This window comes from Eleginops maclovinus, chromosome 21, assembly GCF_036324505.1.
Source record: "Eleginops maclovinus isolate JMC-PN-2008 ecotype Puerto Natales chromosome 21, JC_Emac_rtc_rv5, whole genome shotgun sequence".
In the NCBI taxonomy this organism is placed as follows: Eukaryota; Metazoa; Chordata; class Actinopteri; order Perciformes; family Eleginopidae; genus Eleginops; species Eleginops maclovinus.
In genome coordinates, this window is record NC_086369.1 from 9322715 (window position 1) to 9341852 (window position 19138).

At 39.5% G+C, this 19138-nt stretch overlaps 1 protein-coding gene across 1 annotated transcript in view; it reads right to left on the reverse strand.

Moving 5' to 3' along the window:
* Positions 1–17136, reverse strand: part of si:dkey-225n22.4 (collagen alpha-1(XXI) chain) — a 63748-nt gene extending 46612 nt beyond the window's left edge. The window contains exons 1-14 of the mRNA XM_063873976.1: positions 17055–17136; positions 10445–10553; positions 10124–10260; positions 9840–9959; positions 8959–9075; positions 8445–8631; positions 7057–7222; positions 6729–6951; positions 5148–5321; positions 2694–2771; positions 2579–2590; positions 1952–2041; positions 612–665; positions 443–496 (exon numbers count right to left, since the gene is read on the reverse strand). Of these exons, the coding sequence (XP_063730046.1) occupies positions 443–496; positions 612–665; positions 1952–2041; positions 2579–2590; positions 2694–2771; positions 5148–5321; positions 6729–6951; positions 7057–7222; positions 8445–8631; positions 8959–9075; positions 9840–9959; positions 10124–10260; positions 10445–10514 (1482 nt within the window). The 5' untranslated portion in view covers positions 10515–10553; positions 17055–17136. The remainder of the gene's footprint in view (positions 1–442; positions 497–611; positions 666–1951; positions 2042–2578; positions 2591–2693; positions 2772–5147; positions 5322–6728; positions 6952–7056; positions 7223–8444; positions 8632–8958; positions 9076–9839; positions 9960–10123; positions 10261–10444; positions 10554–17054) is intronic.
* Between the last annotated feature and the right edge of the window lie 2002 nt (positions 17137–19138).

A 19138-nucleotide genomic window follows, 5' to 3' on the forward strand; every position in this document is an offset into this window, starting at 1 on the left:
TGTGTTCCGTCCTGTCTGATTACCTGATTGTATTCACCTGGTGCTCCTGTGTTTTTCTTCCCTCCCCACCTGTGCCTTGTCTTTGTGATTAGTCTTGCTGGTAAATAAGTTCTGTTTGTCTTTCAGTTGTTGTCAGATCCCTAAAGTTGAATGCTAATTTGAGAGACATTTTTTAGTTTGGGATTTTGGCCTTGCTTTCGCCTGACCATAAACCTTTTTTTTATAAACATGAGGATTTTTCCTAGAAATGAAAATCCTTATGGACCTGAAGTTTGAAAACGGAAAGATGAAGATCAGTCAAGACTGGAGTGGACATGACTTTAATTCCATTGAGGCAAATATATTCCTCTATTTGGAGTATTAGCAGTGCAGTAAGATCCACGTAGAAACGGGGGACTTGCCTGTGGCGATTTTAAAGTCTAATGCAATTGATTTTTCTTACCTTCATCCCTGGAAATCCAGAAGGACCAATTTCCCCAGTTTTCCCATCTTTACCCTGGTGACAAAGACACATAAGAACATTGTATTATGTTCAGTTCAAGTGAAGGAAGACTGGTAACAAAATGAATGGTGAAAATACAGATGGTAATAGAAAAACAATGAGTACTTACAGGTTTACCATCAGGTCCTGGTGGTCCTTCCCTCCCTTTCTCCCCTCGGAAACCCTGTAGCATTAAAACAATGCATCATGACACACAGAGTTGTATTCTTTTGAATGCATTCTACTGCTACATAGTTATTTAAGGTACACAGTCTTTAAAAAATAAATAAACAACCAAGCCATGTTAGTTATGTTTCTATATGGCGGGCAATGTTTGTTTGTCAGTGGGTCAACCATTCAGTCCATAAGTTCTTTGGTGATCCTAAGTGCTAAGTTTTGGGTGAAATGTCTCCATTCGATCGGATAGATTGCCATGAAATGTTCCTACTGTTATAATCATTTTGTAAACTGCCTGATTTTTTTCTTGCACCGTCAGTGCCCAATGCTCAGCAAATTAGCAAATGCTAGCATGCTAACATGCTAAACTGAAATTGTAAACCTGGTGAAAATGTTTACCTATAAATTATAAGCACCTCCAACTATGTATAATTTTGTTACAACACTACTGATATATTTTAGCTCGATACTGCTGTGCCTATAGACTTTTTTTTTTCTTACATTATACACTGCGCAGCCAAAAAAAAGGTCACCAGCCTGTGGGGGCAGTGCTATGATCTGGGGTTGCTGCAGTTGGTCTGGTCTAGGTTCAACAACGTTATGTGCCCAAAGAATGAGGTCAGCTGAATAATTGAACATACTGAAGGACCAGGTTATTCCATCAATGGATTTTTTCTTCCCTGATGCCATGGGCATGTTCCAAGATGACAATGCCAGGATCCATCGAGCTCAAATTGTGAAAGAGTGGTTCAGGGAGCATGAGACTTCATTTTCACACATGGATTGGCCACCACAGAGTCCAGACCTGAACCCGATTGGGAATCTTTGGGATGTGCTGGAGAAGACTTTGCGCAGTGGTCTGAATCATCAATACCAGATCTTGGCGAAAAATGTATGCAACTCTGGACGAGATAAATGTTGTGACATTGCAAAAGCTTGTGGAAACGATGCCACAGCGACTGCGTGCCATAATCAAAGTTAAACACGGTCCAACGAATATTAGAGTAGGTCACCTTTTTTTTGGCCAGGCAGTGTAACTCCATATAGAATATGCTAAAAGATGTATCTTGAAGCGGCTTCAAGGCCATGATGTTTGAACGTCTAGCAACAGACAAGTTAGAAGTACAACGTCTTTTGATTGTTATAGCACACAACAGTGTGTGTGTGTGTGTGTGTGTGTGTGTGTGTGTGTGTGTGTGTGTGTGTGTGTGTGTGTGTGTGTGTGTGTGTGTGTGTGTGTGTGTGTGTGTGTGTGTGCGTGCCTGCATCTGTGTGTGATTTTGTGAATGATACCATGCGTCCTGGTAGGCCCGGCTGCCCTTTTGGTCCAACTACACAGTTGCAGTCTTCTTCCTCATCTGTAGCTGTTCGATTCAGAGGACACTAAGGAAAGACAGAGACATGTATGCATGTGGATACAAAACACATTCAAAGCTTTCTCATTCCCCAATAAAGCGGATACCAACCAGTCTCAGGTTTAGGAATGTAGAAAGTTATAAGATTCAACTTTATTGTCATTGCACAGAGTACAAGTACTAGGACAACGAAATGCGGTCTCTGCATTTGACCCATCCTAGTGTTAGGAGCAGTGGGCTGCCATTATGTACGGCGCCCGGGGAGCAGTGTAGGTAACCAGTGTCTTGCTCAGGGACACCACGGTGGCACTAGGTCTTTCGGGGACTTGAACTGGTGACCTTCCAGTTCCCAGGCCAACCCCCTATGGACTTCGCCACCACCGCCCTAGTTAGTTATTACATCCACGTTTTCTTATTGTTTAAATAAGATGTCTTTCTTCTAATAGATCAAACGTCAGTCCCTAGAGGAGATTTTATCATTGCTAATCTAAGCAGGAATTATATAATTAGCTTTGAACTACAGTGGATCAATGCAAGCAGAAAAATAGATCGAAAATGCACTTACCCTTTCATCATCCTGTGAAGCATAAAAGAAAAAAATTATAGTTATTAACTTTGTGGCCTGTTGTTTTGTGACCTTTCCAGATTCAAAAAGATACAGGCTACATTTGAGGTCTTACCACAGAGTAAATCTCACAAGCTGTTTCTCTCTCACTCTGATGGGGATCACAGTACAGACGCAACTTCTGAATCTCTACCTGAATAAAAAGACAAAGAAAATGTAAATGTTGCGAGGAATGTTTGGGACAAAGTAATAGATGATTAATGAAATTATTCAATATGTACCAAGATCCCAAAATAAGGAAGACTGAACAATGAAAAAGTGATCACTGAATAAATGAAGTTACATCTCCATTGATTTCCAGCGGAGCTTTTCAGGCATCCCTGTGGAGGCTGGAGACATTGAACCAGAGTGGGCGGTGTTCAAAGCCTCTATTGCTGAAGCTGCAGCGGGGAGCTGTGGTCTCAAGGTCTTAGGTGCCTCAAGGGGAGGTAACCCTCGAACCTCCTGGTTGTCACCGGGGGTCAGGGAAGCCGTCCGACTGAAGAAGGAGGCCTTCCGGGATATGTGATCCCTTGGTACTCCTGACGCAGTTGCAAGGTATCGACAGGCCCGAAGGGCAGCAGCCGTGGCAGAGGCAAAGCAGCGGCCTTGGAAGAAATTTCGGAGAAGCCATGAAGAAGGACTTTCGGTCGGCATCAAAGTTGTTCTGTAAAACTGTCCGACTCAGGAGGGGGAAGCAGGGAACCATCCAAGCTGTGTACAGTAAGGATGGGACGCTGTTTACCTCAACTGATAGGGTGTTAGGCGGTGGAAGGAACACTTTGAGGAACTCCTGAACCCGACAACTCCGCCCTCTATGTTAGAGGCGGAGCTGGAGTATGAAATCACTGAGGTAGTTAAACTACTCCACGGTGGCAAAGCCCTGGGGGTGGATGAGATCCACCCAGAAGTCTCTGGGTGTTGAGGGACTGTCATGGTTGACAAGTCTCATCAACATTGCGTGGAAGTCGGAAACAGTACCGAAGGAGTGGCAGACCGGGGTGGTGGTCCCCCTTTTTAAAAAAAGGGATCAGAGGGTGTGTGCCAATTACAGAGGCCTCCCCGGGAAAGTTTAGTCTAAGGTGCTGGAAAGGAGGGTCTGGCCGATTGTTGAACCTCAGATTGAAGAGGAACAATGCGGATTTCGTCCTGGTCGTGGAACGACGGACCAGCTTTTTACACTCGCAAGGATCCTGGAGGGGGCCTGGGAGTACGCTCATCCGGTCTACATGTGCTTTGTGAATTTGGAGAAGGCGTATGACCGGGTTCCAGGGAGATACTGTGGGAGGTGCTGCGGGAGTATGGGGTGAGGGGGTCTCTACTCAGGGCCATCCAATCTCTGCACTCCCAAAGCGAGACCTGTGTCCGGGTTCTCGGTAGCACGTCGGACCGATTTCCAGTGAGGGTTGGCCTCCGCCAAGACTGCGCTTTGTCACCAATCCTGTTTGTGATATTCATGGACAGGATTTCGAGGCATAGTCGTGGGGGAGGGGGTCTGCAGTTCGGTGGACTAGGATTGCACCTCTGCTTTTTGAAACAGATGGACTGTCCACTCCAGGTAAGGAATGAGGCCTTACCCCAAGTGAAGAAGTTCAAGTATTTCGGGATGTTGTTCTCGAGTGAGGGAACAATGGAGCGTGAGAATCGGAGCAGCGGGAGTGGTACTGCAGTCGCTTTACCACTCCGGTATGGCAAAGCTCTCTGTCTAACGGGCCATCTTCGTTCCTACCCTCACCTATGGTCATGAAGGATGGGTCATGATCGAAAGAACGAGATCGCGGATACAAGCGGCCAAAATGGGATTTCCTCGCAGGGTGGCTGGCATCTCCCTTAGGGATAAGGTGAGAAGTTCAGTCAATCGGGAGGGACTCGGAGTAGAACCGCTGCTCCTTCGCGTTGAAAGGAGCCAGTTGAGGTGGTTCGGGCACCTAGTAAGGATGCCACCTGGGATTCTCCCTAGGGAGGTGTTCCAGGCACGTCCAGCTGGGAAGAGACCGAGGGATAGACCTAGGACCAGGTGGAGGGATTATATCTCTTTGCTGGCCTGGGAGTGCCTTGGAATCCCCCAGTCAGAGCTGGCTGATGTGGCCAGGGAAAGAGAAGTTTGGGGCTCTCTGCTGGAGCTGTTACCTCCGCGACCCCGACATATAAGCGATTATTTAAAATAAAAGCTATGATATCTCAGTATGTTCTGTATAAATGAATATCAGGATAACGATCTACTTTTTGAGGTTGGAAGGGATTGAATATATTTTATTAAAATGTTTATTTAGTTCTTATTTTAATGTGCTTGATGCATATCACATATATATTTGCTTTTCTTTAATAAGGGTTACAATAAAAGCTTGCTGGAAGTAAATAGTTATATGTTATTGTTATCTTTCTAAATTGTAGTCTTTTTTTATAATAAACTAGTATTTTTTAGTATTTTTCGTGACCTGAACAGATGATGGATAACCTGGATTTGGTGTCAAATTATTTTTTAATAATCTATTATATTTCCCCCCTCAGTTGTGATGTTATTACTCACAGGTACAGTGTTGTCTGCTCCTCGCCTCTTTGCCACCTGTGTCTTTCCATTTATGTAAATGGGCTCCACTGGTTCCAGCATCATTTCCTGAATTGGTTGATCGTCAAGGAAACTTGTGACCTGGCTTTGTCTCACCAGGACTTTAAGTTGATGCCACTTTCCGTCAAACAGATTCTGAAAGAAGGTGCAAAAATGAAAACAAAAACAGTGTTGGTTTTCAAGGGGTTTCTCAAATATGAAGAACTGAGAGTTCGTTCAGCTATGAGGCTGAAACATGTCTTTGTTCAAGCAATGTAAAAACAATTATTAACTTGTCAAACCTTCCACGCAGCCTTCCATTTCTGTTGGCAGACTTATTTGTATATATTTAATTTAATCTAATTTTGACAGTTCCATAAATGCTCTACAAATAGTTTTGACTTGAGACTAAAAATGTGTTCCCTTTTCCATCACAACGTTTCTTAAATGCCCCCACCATCGAGAAGTACAGAGAAACAGAGCAGCTATTGTTTCATTGGGAGCCGTCATTTCCAAAAGAGAAATCAAAGGCTTCCACCTTGAGCCACATCAAACCACATCAAATCAAACATGTGCAAACACAAGTTGAACATAAGCACAACCCTGTTCAGCCCTCTACGCTGAAGTTTAGGTGTGTAAGGATGGAAGGTGATGGGTGCCTTTTGGAAAAAACAACCTGGCGTGTCCACCAGGATGTACTATTACCTTGCGCTGCCATGGAAGCAGTCACATGCGCTCCAAAAACCACACATCCACCGACTAGTTTCCACTGGGGAATGTGGTTTAGAGTAAGAAACGTTTTCTTTGAGCCTCTTGTTGGCTTCCATCACATAACATCTTCACATGTTTCGCTGTATTGAGCTGAACAGGGGATGATTCTTAAATAATTGCTAGTTTGGCTCTTCACAAGCCATCCCGGTCAGATTCATTCACAAACACCAACATAAAGGGAAAACCAAGATTGGAAGAGACAGGGTACATCCTTATAGCACAAAGTGTTCTTTCAGGGGCAGGAAAATAACAGTAAGGGACATTGATGTTTTCCCCTTATTCATATAAATAATGATTAATGTTTTTTTGTACTTGTGAAGTTATTTTTACAGTGCGTTTTTAGGCAACTGCATTAAATGAGTGTGATTGTCAATGCAAAAAGCCTGGATTTTCTTCCCGTTTGTATTCTATAAAATGTGACAAATCTATAAAAATACCGTTTTAAAAAAAAAGTATGGTAAAAATGTGTAATTTAGAGATATGTATTTTCTTGTTTACATTTGGCCATGTCTTTTAAATTATAAGCGTTTATAATATTTATAAACCTTTATACAGTGATAAACAGTGATGCTATAACCTGGCTGATAAAGCCTTTGTAGCTTTGTATACAGGCAAACCTAGAAACACTGGTCTTCAACTAAATCGGATTTACCAGCTGACGGAAAGATATATTGCATTTTGACACCTATTCATGTAGAAAAAGGAGCATTTGTTAGTACCGGTACTTGGAAATTAAAGGACAGCCGAAAGTAATTTTGAGCTGGTAAAACCATGAAACTCGATTATACCAACCTCAAAGCCAGCTTTAAAGGTGATTCTCTGCCAATTTCCTGTCCTACTTGGGGTGGTGAATGTAACAGTTTTGTCATTCCCACTTAGTGTCACTGCAGCCTGGATCTCCCTATCCTTAGACAGCACCCTCCAAAGGTCGAATGTCAGCTTGCTGGAAGACCCTTTCAGACGCAGGGTTGCTACAAACACATAGGATGGAGGAAGGCCCTCTGGGAAAATATCCCTAGTGCAAGGATGAAATAGAAATGATAGTTGATTGACAGAATTTTTAAAATTGTGAAGTGACAGATTTGCCAGTGACCATCATTACGTTATGACAACATTCTACCTGGTATTCTCAGTAATGTCTGTGGAGGCAGTAAGGGCATAGGCGGCCTCAGAAACCAGAGAGCCAGGGATCTTCTTGGCCTTCTTATGAATGTTCATGCCCAGCATCAGCTCAAAGCCTTTCTCATCCCGAGATGCCACGGGGATTCGAGTTGGACACACAGACTCTAGAAAGAAATGTATTATTTATTTATAAATGTATAGACATGGAAAAATAACTAAATCAAATGGGGACAACTGTTATATGGTAGTGTATTGTTTCGTTCCCCTCTGGACAAAACAATTTAATGTATTTTTTGGTGTTGAATTTTAAAAGCGCAAGCATAGTTCACTGAATTTCAGACAACAAAACAGTTTATCGAAGGTTCTGAGGAAAATCACAAGTGCAGGCTCAGCTTCACAGTGATTATCATATATGTAACGGCGTATCAAATTAATAAAACAGGAAAAGTTAACTCAAACTAAACTGCCGCTGGGGCACCAGAAAGCCAATCTTACGTACTATTAAATAATAATAAATCAAGATATAGATCCAACAGTATAAGAACAAGACAAAGTGAACCTAGTCAGCTATTGGTGAAGCTCCCAATGTTGAATTTATGTTGCATCCATCTTGTGTTTTTGTAACCGGCAGTTACACAAGTATAATCGTGTTGAGCAATATTTTTTTTAAGCAACTGAAATGTTGAATTAATTTCGGATAAAATCCTTCTTGCAACCAGATCAATTGGCCCCCTAATGCCATTAGAAAAAGTGTCATTTTAAGGCACATATATACACTTTTTCCGATTTTGTGAACTGGGGTTTGCTGCTCGGTATTGTAAAAATTAAACAGTCACTGCAGCAAGCACAACTAAATTGCGCAGCCCCTGTTAATATTATAAAGAACACCTTTATGTTATTGGCTATCACATGCCAGAAGGTCTGCTACTTTCCATTTTCATTGAGAAATTAAATCTAGTTGACCTAAAGTTTAATTTTTTTTAATTATATGCTGGTAATTGAAAACATTCGCAAGGTTTATTAACTATTTTTATTGCATTTTGGGGAGAGAGGAGATCTTTGCTATTAGGTTTTTTATAGTGAGCAGAGCTAAATTAGTATTCAACCCTTGAAGAGCCCTTTGCATCTCAGTCCCATATTCAGTCAACTCTGGTTCCAGAAGTTACATTTCTTTTCAATTAAAATGAAAGGAGAACCATCAACCTTTATGGATCGCGTTATCACTAAGAGTGTGTTTCTAACATTCAGGCCATTGTGTCAAGAAATAATTGAAATGAGAACACAGAATATGAAAAAGCACTTCCCAAATCAGTTAACTTTGAAGAAAGAATTGGAAGAAATGCTGGATAAACATGCCATTAAAAGAGATGAACTACATATCCCAACCTTCACACAGCTTTTGCTCCATGGAGTCTCGAATACGGTCAATGGTGGTGTAATCTTCAGCATACAGGACATAGGCAGCTGATGGTCGATTGGCAATGGATACCAGCTCCGACGTGGTGATCTCGTTGCCAACTCCAACAGCGAATACTGTAATACCCTGTGCTCGTGCCTCCACACTGGCATCCACCTGAAGAAACACATGGCATCTGGTGAAAGCGAGCCCTCCATTGTACACAGGATTTTCATTTTAACCCTTGACAGAGAGTTCATGCTGTAAAAACCATAATACGATAAACAATATTGCAGTTTTTACATGCCATAGTGTGGACACACCGTGCCAGAAAGTGTTTACTCGTTGATGGTTCTATGGACGGGGCAGGTGCTGTCATTCTTTCTTTTCACACTGTGATACATCTCAAGCCCCCTTAACTCTGCCGCTATGATTTAGGGCCACCCAAATGCACTTTACTGATTGTTTCACTCAAGCACTCTAAAATGGCAAAGTGACACTTACCACATCATCCTGAGATTTGCCATCTGTCACCACCACGGCGATGCGGTTCTTGACCTGGCTGGCCCTCTGGGAGGCGGAGAAAACGTGGTCCACAGCAAACTTGATGGCCCTGCCAGTCTGCAAGACAGAAAACAGTAAAGACCTGGTGCGTTGAATTAGAAACAACATGAGGAATGATGCTTCCAGCCGTTGACAGCTGTAGTACACCAGAGTACAAATTAAATCATATAAATCCATAAAAGAGCTTTTCTTAAACCTCAATTGGAAATGTGAATCCTATAAATCTGAGTTTGTGGTGTTGCTTTGTGGTCACGTTGCTGCAGATGCACCTGTAGTGACTGAATGTTGGTACCCTTGGACTGGCCTGTGCCTCCCCAAAACCAGCCTGCTCCATTTTATTAGTTTTCATATTTTTTGATGGGAATACTGGAAGAAGTAAAGAGCTTCAGAGAAGCCTACATTTCTCCTTCATTCTTCTGCATGGGTTAGGTGCCCTAATTGTAGGTCATTACCAAGAAACCAGGTCATGCGTAGAACCCAAAGTGTTGGATAGTAGATAAATACACTTATTCTATACTATAATACTCACATTTATTTTGCTGATTAGTAAGACTTTACATAAAAAACATACTTTTATTTATTATTTTATTTGTGAAAATTCCCTTTTTTAAGGGATTTCTCTTAGGGTTAGGGTTTTAATGTGTGTTTTAAGATTTAACTTTTACATTTTATAATGCCACTTTATATTTCATGACATTACTTTTCATTTCAGTGGCTTTTATCACAACCCACATTTGCTACCTAGCCAAATCTTTGTTATTTTTTCATCACACCTGAATGCTTATAAGGTAGAGTTGTAAAGAGAAAACATGCTGTCCTACCTGTGTGTTTCCTCCCAGGTACTCGATGCTTTGTATGGCCTCAATGAGATCTGCTCCACCCTGGTGTATCCCCAGAGGAATCTCCAGACGAGGAGTGTCGCTGTACTGGATCACAGCCACCTACAGCAGATATAAAACAAATCTCATCTTGGAGTAGTAAAGCTGTCAATCAATGGGAATGTCCAAGTGCAAAATCTACAAGCTTAATTCAAAGATTGCCAATAAATACGAATGGAAATCCCAACCACTTCTCAGCACAAACAATATAATGTGGTTTATATTACCTGTGTGTAGTGGGAACTGATATCAAATTGGCTGGTGATGTTGTTAAGCCACTGCTTGGCCGTCTCAAAGTCTGAGGTGCCAACACTCCACGAGCCATCAACAATATAGACAAGGTCATTTACAGCTGTGCTGCACCCTAAACACAAAAATGCACACATGTGCAGATATTAAAGACAAATACAGACACATAAACAGAAACTCTAAACTTCAGACTCAAGTGGTCAGTATCTTCTCCAGCTTTACATTACAGTTATTAATATATCTTACACATAAAATGTCAGTGTTGCTACTTTGTTTTGTTTTCACAAGGAGCACTTTACCTGCTCGCACATCTTCCTCCTCCACAGCCTCCACTAGCAATATTGCACTCCATAATGACCACAGCAGCATGGCTCCTTAGAAGAGTGGTCAACCTAGGTCCAGTCCAGCCTGGATTAATTAGTGCAGAAAACAACAAGGATTTCAATGACCTCAAGAACCTTTCTGTCACTCCCATCAGACCAATGTTTCCAACTAACAGTATCGTTGATTAATGACAAGAATTGCAGAGGCAGGAGAAGTACGCAGATGTTGTACTTAAGCAAAAGTAGAAGTACCAGAGAGTAAAAATACTCTGTTACACGTAAAACTACAAAGGTATTAGCATATTAAAAGTACAAATTATGCAGATGGCCCATTTCAGAACAATATATTATATGTTTGATAATAATCTGATTATTATTTGCTTATAGGATTGATGATGCATTAATGTGTTTATCACAGCTTGTAAAGGTGCAGCTAGTTTTAATGACATTGTATACTGCAGGGTAGCTTGTAAATGTTACTCCAGGTGTAACTAAAGTCCTATTTAAGTTTTGTTCATATTTCACATTATTAATCCAAATCTGCAAAGCAACTAAAGGTATTAAATGAACGTAGTGAAGTAAAAGTAAACGTGTTACCTCTGAATCGTAGCAGAGTGAAGTACAAAGTACTACAAAATGGAAATACTCACGTAAAGTAAGACATTTTTTTTTTAACTGCATTAAAAGTATTACATAAATTGAGTTAAAAACATTTGTCTACACAAGGATTTCTTTTTTATTTCACTTACTCAATATGCCACACTTGTGAAATCGTTTAGCCCCATTGAGGCTCTACAAGTACAAAAATCATGGACAGTAGTATCCCTGGTTGTAATGCACATGTTGTCCTCTGGAGGCCAGTAGGGAGGCTTCAGATTTGTATCCTGTTTCCAACACAGGAACCATTTCAGTAACTCACAAACCGTGACTGCATTTAAAACCACGATCTTAATGTAGTATGGTAATTGATTAAAGTTTGAAGAATGTTAAACTCTAATAACATTCTAATTTGACAAACATTATATTATACTTCCTACTTTATGCAGTCTGTTTTGTTCCATGAAGTATTTGATCAAAAAGGGCCTTGGTAGAGTCATTTAACATCAAGCTGAACAATATTTTGTTGTTGAAATCTTCAAATCTGTAGCATTTGTGTTCTCTAAAACCAAAAAATTGCACCTGTAACAGTGTCAGTTCACACAGTGCACACAAAATATATAAATATAATCGTAGCAAACATAAAATGTTCCTCAGGTAAAAGTACACAAGTATAAGCATCAAAATATATGTAAAATACCAAGAGTAAAATTAATTATTATGCAGATTGGCCCATTTCTGAATAATATATATTATTTGTTTTGATTATAATAATTCATGTGTTTATCAAAGCTAGTTTTATTGACTTTGTATACTGCAGGGTATATTGTGGATTTACTCCAGGTTGAACTAAAGTATTTTTTAAGTATTGATTATATTTCACTTAATTAATCCAAATTGGAAAAGTAACTTTAAATAAATGTAGTGGAGTAAAAGTACAACATTTACCTCTGAATTTGAGTGCAGTAGAACGACAAAACATAAAATGGAAGTACAAGTGTCTCAAAATTGTGCTTGAATACAGTACTTGAGTAAAAGTACTTAGTTACTTCCTACCACTGAGTACTACATATTAACTGCCATTTATTTATTCAAGATGAACCCCTTGAGATGAAACATCTCGTTTTCAAGGGGGCCCTACCAATATGTGTTTTTACAAATTAGAAGGACTCTTTCAAAAAGTCCATAAAATGTCCAGTGAAAAGGCTGCGTTGTAATGTTGAGTTGGCACATACTGTATATGACTGCCTTGTGAAATCACCACATCTCTCTGTTCCTCTCCACAGTCTCCACTTATTCTCTCCTCCTCCTCTTTCCTGTAAAATGCATTGCGACTTTTCGTGTTGTGACATGCAACATATGGTCTAGTATGTTTTGTGCGGAGCTCGTTCAATTTGCAGCGCAAACATGGACCCACCGACCACAAGGCTGGGTCGTAGAAAATAACAACCTGAGCACTATGCTGAGATTGGAAAACAGAACATGGCAGAGAGGGCTGCAGTGCGCTGGCAGAGGATTTAAAGACAGGGGAAGGATCAGTCAGAGGAGAGAGAGAGAACAGCTACCACAACCTTTCTTAAAGTCTCCTTCCAGCTCCCGTAACTCCCTTTCTCTTTTCATTACCTCTTGGCTGGCTTCCTATTACAGAACCATATAACGCGAATGCAGTTTCAATTCCGAGTTCAATTGAGTTTGCAGGGTTTTTGACACCAAAATGATAAATGTAATTGTAGAAAAACAATGTCAAGGGAGGATGTGGCTCAGGGGGGAATCGGGCATCCACCAAACATAGGGTCAGTGGTTTGATCCCAAGATCCGTCCACAATTCCAAAAGGAAACTTACATACAGTACATTTCAGTACTGTGGGTCTAAAGTGTATGTAAGTTCCTTCGAATCAAAAACCTGGGCTAAATTAAATGTTATGTAATTTTAATATAATGTATACAGTATAACTGGCATAGCAAATATGTATTGCATTACTGCTAACAGGTGAAGAATGAATCTTAAACCAATAAAGTACTCATATTCACCAAATGAGTAGTCAATATGCGCATGTAAGTGCTATATGAATTACATATTGGCAACATGGGCTTATAATAAGCTAACGTAAGTGCCCCACAAGGGACTCATATAACCATGTTCATTGCCATTGGATGATTGAATGGTCCCCTACTGGGGGAAGTTAAACGAAATTGTCCCTTGTCACAGCCCCTTGATACAAAGTGAGCAAATAGCTAACTGTAATATACATTTTATCCACTCATCTACTACTCATAAATTAGTTTCAGCAAGCCAGAGATGAGATTAGTCTTTGCGATAGAGCTTAAATGGATGTGATATGGTCAATGTATTTGAATTGTGTTGCATTAAGCTTGCTCTTTAAATTGATCCAGCTAACCGACGATTATTATTGAATACATGTTGTGTTTGCCAAACAAAAAACCTCACTGCTTTCTACAAGCCCATTTGTCAATGTCTTCTGCTGTTACACAAATGTCTATTTCTCCTTGTTGTTGTGGTGAACTGTTGCCTCCTTTGTCGTTTTCGTTTCTTTTCTCTCTCTCTTGTTTAAGGCCCTTGGTTCACCCCCACAGACATTTTCACTTGTTGTGCCTGATAAGTCCCCTCCTGAGGGCCTGTGGGTTAGTTCAGACTGTGTGTGGTTAACAACACTATCATTTTTATCGTTTCACCCTTCTTCAACCGGGGCAGAAGTGTAATCACCAAGAAAGGTGGCCTCTGCCAAAAGGGTACTTTAGCTGACCTTAGAGAATTGACAGTTTACAATGGATTCCACAGCTTTTTGTCAGTCTGATCGCTGTGTAGGATACCATTAAGGACAACAAGAAAAAGGAGACTTTGTATTGTTAACTGGTCTATTAAATATACAATATGCTATTTAAAAAGGGTACAATGCCACTATGGAGGCTACAAGTTGCATTGGCTGCATTCTTTTTTCCTGTTTCAAGGTCCAAGGCACAACGTATTTTGTCTCAGTATACAGGGGAAAGAAATTGCTCTCCTGCAGTATTAGTGGTGTGTACAACCCTACCATGGTCAATGCTGGCTCACTTGCATGTTTTACTCTATTGATTTACTGGCACACATAAGTGGAACATATGCTTTATTATTATTACTAGTAAAACTATTGCGCACACTAGCTTTTCCCTCAAAATGTCTCTTGTGAGGAAGGTGTATTGGAATCTCAAGCACATGCAAATGTGTGAAGTCAGGTTCGCTATTCTTAAATTGGTCTTAAAACTGTTTGCTTAATGTGCCCACTCAGCTCGATCACAATCACCCCCATCAGCCGCACTATAGGAAAATGCATTCAAAAGTGTGCCCACTGATATTTGAAATAAAAGAGGCCCTAGTCTCTGTACAAATGCCTTGATTAAAATAATTGTGATCTCTAGTGTGAACTATACTGCAGTGGGAAATAGGTCTTTGGATTTAAGACTTTGACATTGAAAATGTGTGTATAAACCTATCTTACCATATCTATTGCAGATCAGGACATGTTTACATCATTTTGATCTGTAATGGCTTTGGAAGACACTGACAAACTGTGTTGTCCCGCAAACAGCAGTTAACTTGTATAGATTTTTGTTGTTGTTGCTGGAAATCTAGTTAATAGTTGCTCTAAATTGGGGAAAAAAACTGACTAATGGTAAGACATTTTTTTTCTAGCCAACGGTCTGGAATGGTAAGCCTATGTGAGCTCCAAGCAAAATCCATTTTGAATTATATAATTATCATAAAAAGCCCAGTCAAGTCTCCATGTCTTCTAACGGTATCAAATGAAGAAACTAAAATCCTGAAAATGTGTCCACTAATTAATGTCTGGTGCCTCCTAGTGTGTGATTAAGAACATATCAATTACAGTAAAAGAGAACTCGAATGTGAGGCCACAGTGAATACACAGTGAGACGGCATGCTTTAAATGGTACACCCTTTCTAAAAGTATCTCAACTGGATCCTCTCAAAGACCCTCCATTTTTCTCTTTCTTGGATCCATCTATACATCACCTCTTCCACTCTTGCATGTTATAGCACACTAGTCATTATAAACACACACTGTGGATAGGTATGTAGTGAACATGAATTCTTTCAAACCTCACTCTAGATTTTGAAAACCCGTAGTTCACTGCAATAACCACATCAACCAGCCCTGCCAGCTCTAGCATCACAGAACATTCCTTGTACACAGATGTTGTTGGGTTTGCTTAGCGCCTTTGGTCGGTTTATTAAAAGAAATAAGACTGCAGAGAGCAATGCTAACACCAGCATATACTGTACTTTTATAAAGATCTCATGAGATGTGAAATGTAGGGTCTGGCACGATATTGTTTTGTCAATGTGGTGAAATATAATCAAATACCTTCTTAAATGACTATTGTTTTGCATGTGAAATCCTGATAATTGTAATATACATCTAAGAACTCACCGTTTTACATCATCTACATTTAAATTGTAGTGTTACAACCTACTACTCATTACTTTCCTTTCATTATACTATGGACTGAAATCCAATTTTTCATTGATTTAAAACATACATAAAAACAAGCCATTACCTGATTTTTCTTGTCATGTTCATTATCTCTGCATAATGAGGCATATCAACTTTTTTTTAACAAGGCATTCAGTTTATTTGAATGCATTGGAACTAGAACTGACGATAACAATTCGGATGTGAGATTCTCTGTGATGATTTTAGGCATTTTTCTGTATTGACATGGAAAGACCTCAATGCCTCTTACTTAAAAGTTACTGTATCCCTGAAATCGTTTCGTTCTGACATAATGTTAATAATCATGACAACTAATTATAATCTTATGCAATGACAAAATGGCACTTGACTAGAAAAAAAACAACCAATGTACTCTAATGTGCAATATATTTGGATCCAAACTTTCAAGCGGGTTTAAATCAAGCAAAAAGCCACGTGTAGGTCCACCACTTTGTTTTTATTGTGGGTTTTGTTTGCATATCCGTCTGCCCAGATGTTATTGGGGAACATCAAATGAAACATTCACATGTAATTAGAGAGCAAATTGTTCTTCAAATTGTATGTTTGTGATTGCACGGATGTCTGTCAAAAAGAACAATATGTTAGGGTAAACCTTTCATTGTTGTTTAGTTGTCTGCTTTTAAATATGGTTATCAGAAACAATGATATGGCCCTTTGTATCGAGACATTATGCCACCATTTACCACAATAGGTCACTAGTCATAGCAGTTTGTGTCTGTATAGCAAAAGTGTTTATTTTATTGCTATTGAATTGTCGTTTACTTTTAAAGAAGAACAAGGTTGTGTTAATTCTTCTTTCAGTATACATAGTATTGGTATCCAATGTCAAGAATAACTCTTATTCAAAGCAAAAATAACCACCAATTACCTGCGAAAATAGCAGGTAATTGGTGACTCCATCTGAAGACTATAGTTTTCCAACATTCAGCGATGAATGGATCTTTACATTATGCAGCTATATACCCCAAACCGAAAATAGCTGCCATATCCTCTGACTATCCTAAGAACTCACTTTTCCGTCCTTTCCAATTCAACATACTGTACAGTAATTAGAATGGAAGACCAAGTTATTTTAGACTACAGACTTAACTAACAGCATAACTTTGAAATGCCAAGAGACACACAGGGAGAGACTTGCTGACCCATAATCACAGAGGTTGATGTATGCAGTTATACTATATATTTAGCTTGTAGAAGACAAGCTTTGTCCTGATGGCCAATCACTTGTGGCCAAACCAAACCCATGCCATGGTTACATCAGGTTAGGGAAAAACGACCCAAAACAGTAATAATACAGTACATGCATGGTCATTTATCAACTGCAGAATAAATTAAACAACAACCAAAGTAAAAAGCTTCAACGCGAACATCTAGTTGTTTTGGTTCGGCTGAGATCATATAAAGTCCCTTTACATTTCAACCCACACAGTAAAAAAGAAGTAACAACAGGGCCTTACCTTTCTCTTTCAGCTGCTAGGAGGCAATGATGAATGCCACTCTGCTCGGAGAAAGTGAAGAGAGTGAAGTCCTGAATTGGTAGTGACAGTCCTCCCTCTGGTTGGCAGAGGGAGTGGTGGGAGTGTCAGGACAGACTTTATAAATCGTGGCTGTAGCTTCACCACAAAATGTGAAACAACGGAGACCAATGTGGATATACACACACACACAAACACATCCAAAGTGTGGACTGACCAAAGGTGGAAAATCCATTCTTGTTTATGTGTCTAATTTTTTAATCATATGAAATCACTGCAAACATCTGCGAATCATTTTGTATTAAACCAAGTTTTATGACTTAAATATGTAAAACTATTCCAGCTAATTATATAGCACTTTCTTAATTTTTTGATTAAGGGATAATGTGAGCAAAGTGGAAATCAGGATCAGTAGCTAGCAGTAACTGGAGGAAGGCTGTGGTTTAACAGCAAGCATGTTTTTTATGGCAGCGGTGCAGGAGTTTAATTAAATAACAGGTTAAAGAAACTCTGTGGTAAGAGATGACATCTCAACTGTAGCACATCAGAACTCTGTGATTCCCTGTGAGGAAGCCCCTACTCTTTCAAAAGTATTAAAAATGACTTAATCAATATACATTGTTGAAAATAGACTTTCAGTGCATTCATTTATTTTGAATCCAAAATAACAAATCTCTGTCCTCAAATGAAAGAAGCGGCCACAAAAGTGACTGCATTGAGTTAACTGTAAAGGGCTTAAAGGATATTGTTAAATATTTCGTAGTGGGGTCCATTTAAAAAGAATACCATGGAAAGACCCAAACCAAAAATGAATGTGTCTTACTAACAAGTATTTGTGTGTGTATCCAAAGCCTGTTATATATATTTCCTTTGTGCTAGAGCTCCATTGTTCCTGCATGCTGTCAATCACATTAATAACAATATTTCCATCTCCAGATCTTGAAATACATCTGAGGAGCGAAACATTGTTAGTGCCGTTATTATCATGCACCTTTGACTCAATCCCACACACTGTCCTGCTTTTCTAAATATACACTAAAGCACACATGTGTATTAATCCACGAATGAAAATAGTCCCAACCAACACATATACTATAGTAAGTCTTTTTGAGCATCATTCACTGATAATCTGCAGTGTCTAGCCGTTTGGAATGTTACTGGAAGTCTGTATTTGTGACCACATTAATGGAAAACGTACACAGTGATAGTTTTGATGAATCATGAAGGTTGAAAGTTGTAAGAATATAGAGTAACACTTTGGCGCCTTTTCCTTTACATGAGCCAGCATGTCTTGCAGGTTGCAGCTGCAGCACATGTTGGCTAGAGTAAGCTTTGAAGAAATGAAAAACATCCTGGCTTGTTCCAAATCATCAATATTAAACTCAGTTATGCATGAACAAATAAATGGTCCTTTTCCCGCATAATAAGAAAATGTGTTGCATAAAAACAGATACCTCAAAAACCTGTGGTGAAGGAAGTTTTCAGAAAGAGCAAAAACATGCTAAAAGTAAACTACCAGCAAATGGTAGCCTCCTTCAAAAGTTACGCCAGGACTATGTATGCAATAAGAGTATACAATTATTACTGATGTATTAATGTGTCTGCAATATTTAACTATTTAGTGGGTTGAAGTGGAGCTAGTTTAAAACTGCATAATAATGTCCTCTGAACTTGAAGTATGAAGAAGCATAAAATGGAAAATCAATTTTAGGTAAAGTACCTAAAATAAGTTCATTACTCAAGACATCCTTACATTTTCACTACAATCCAGTTGCCTGTACTCTCGGGCACTGTGTTCATAAAACGATAAAGAACTCTGAACTGCTGTTGCCCCCTGTTGGAGCAGCACAGTTAAGTTTTTCCTCAGAGAGCCTTATGATCAGGGTTTCCTTTTGCCTCAGTGCTAGTTTAAAGTTATCCTTTTGCCTGGGACTGCCTGAGCTCTGTAAATAAATACATATAAAAAAGAAAGCAAAAACATAGCACAAAAAAATGTGTTTTTCTAAATATGTGCCCTCACTTCCTAACCAAACAGACCACATCAGGCTGGACAACACGCATGAAAA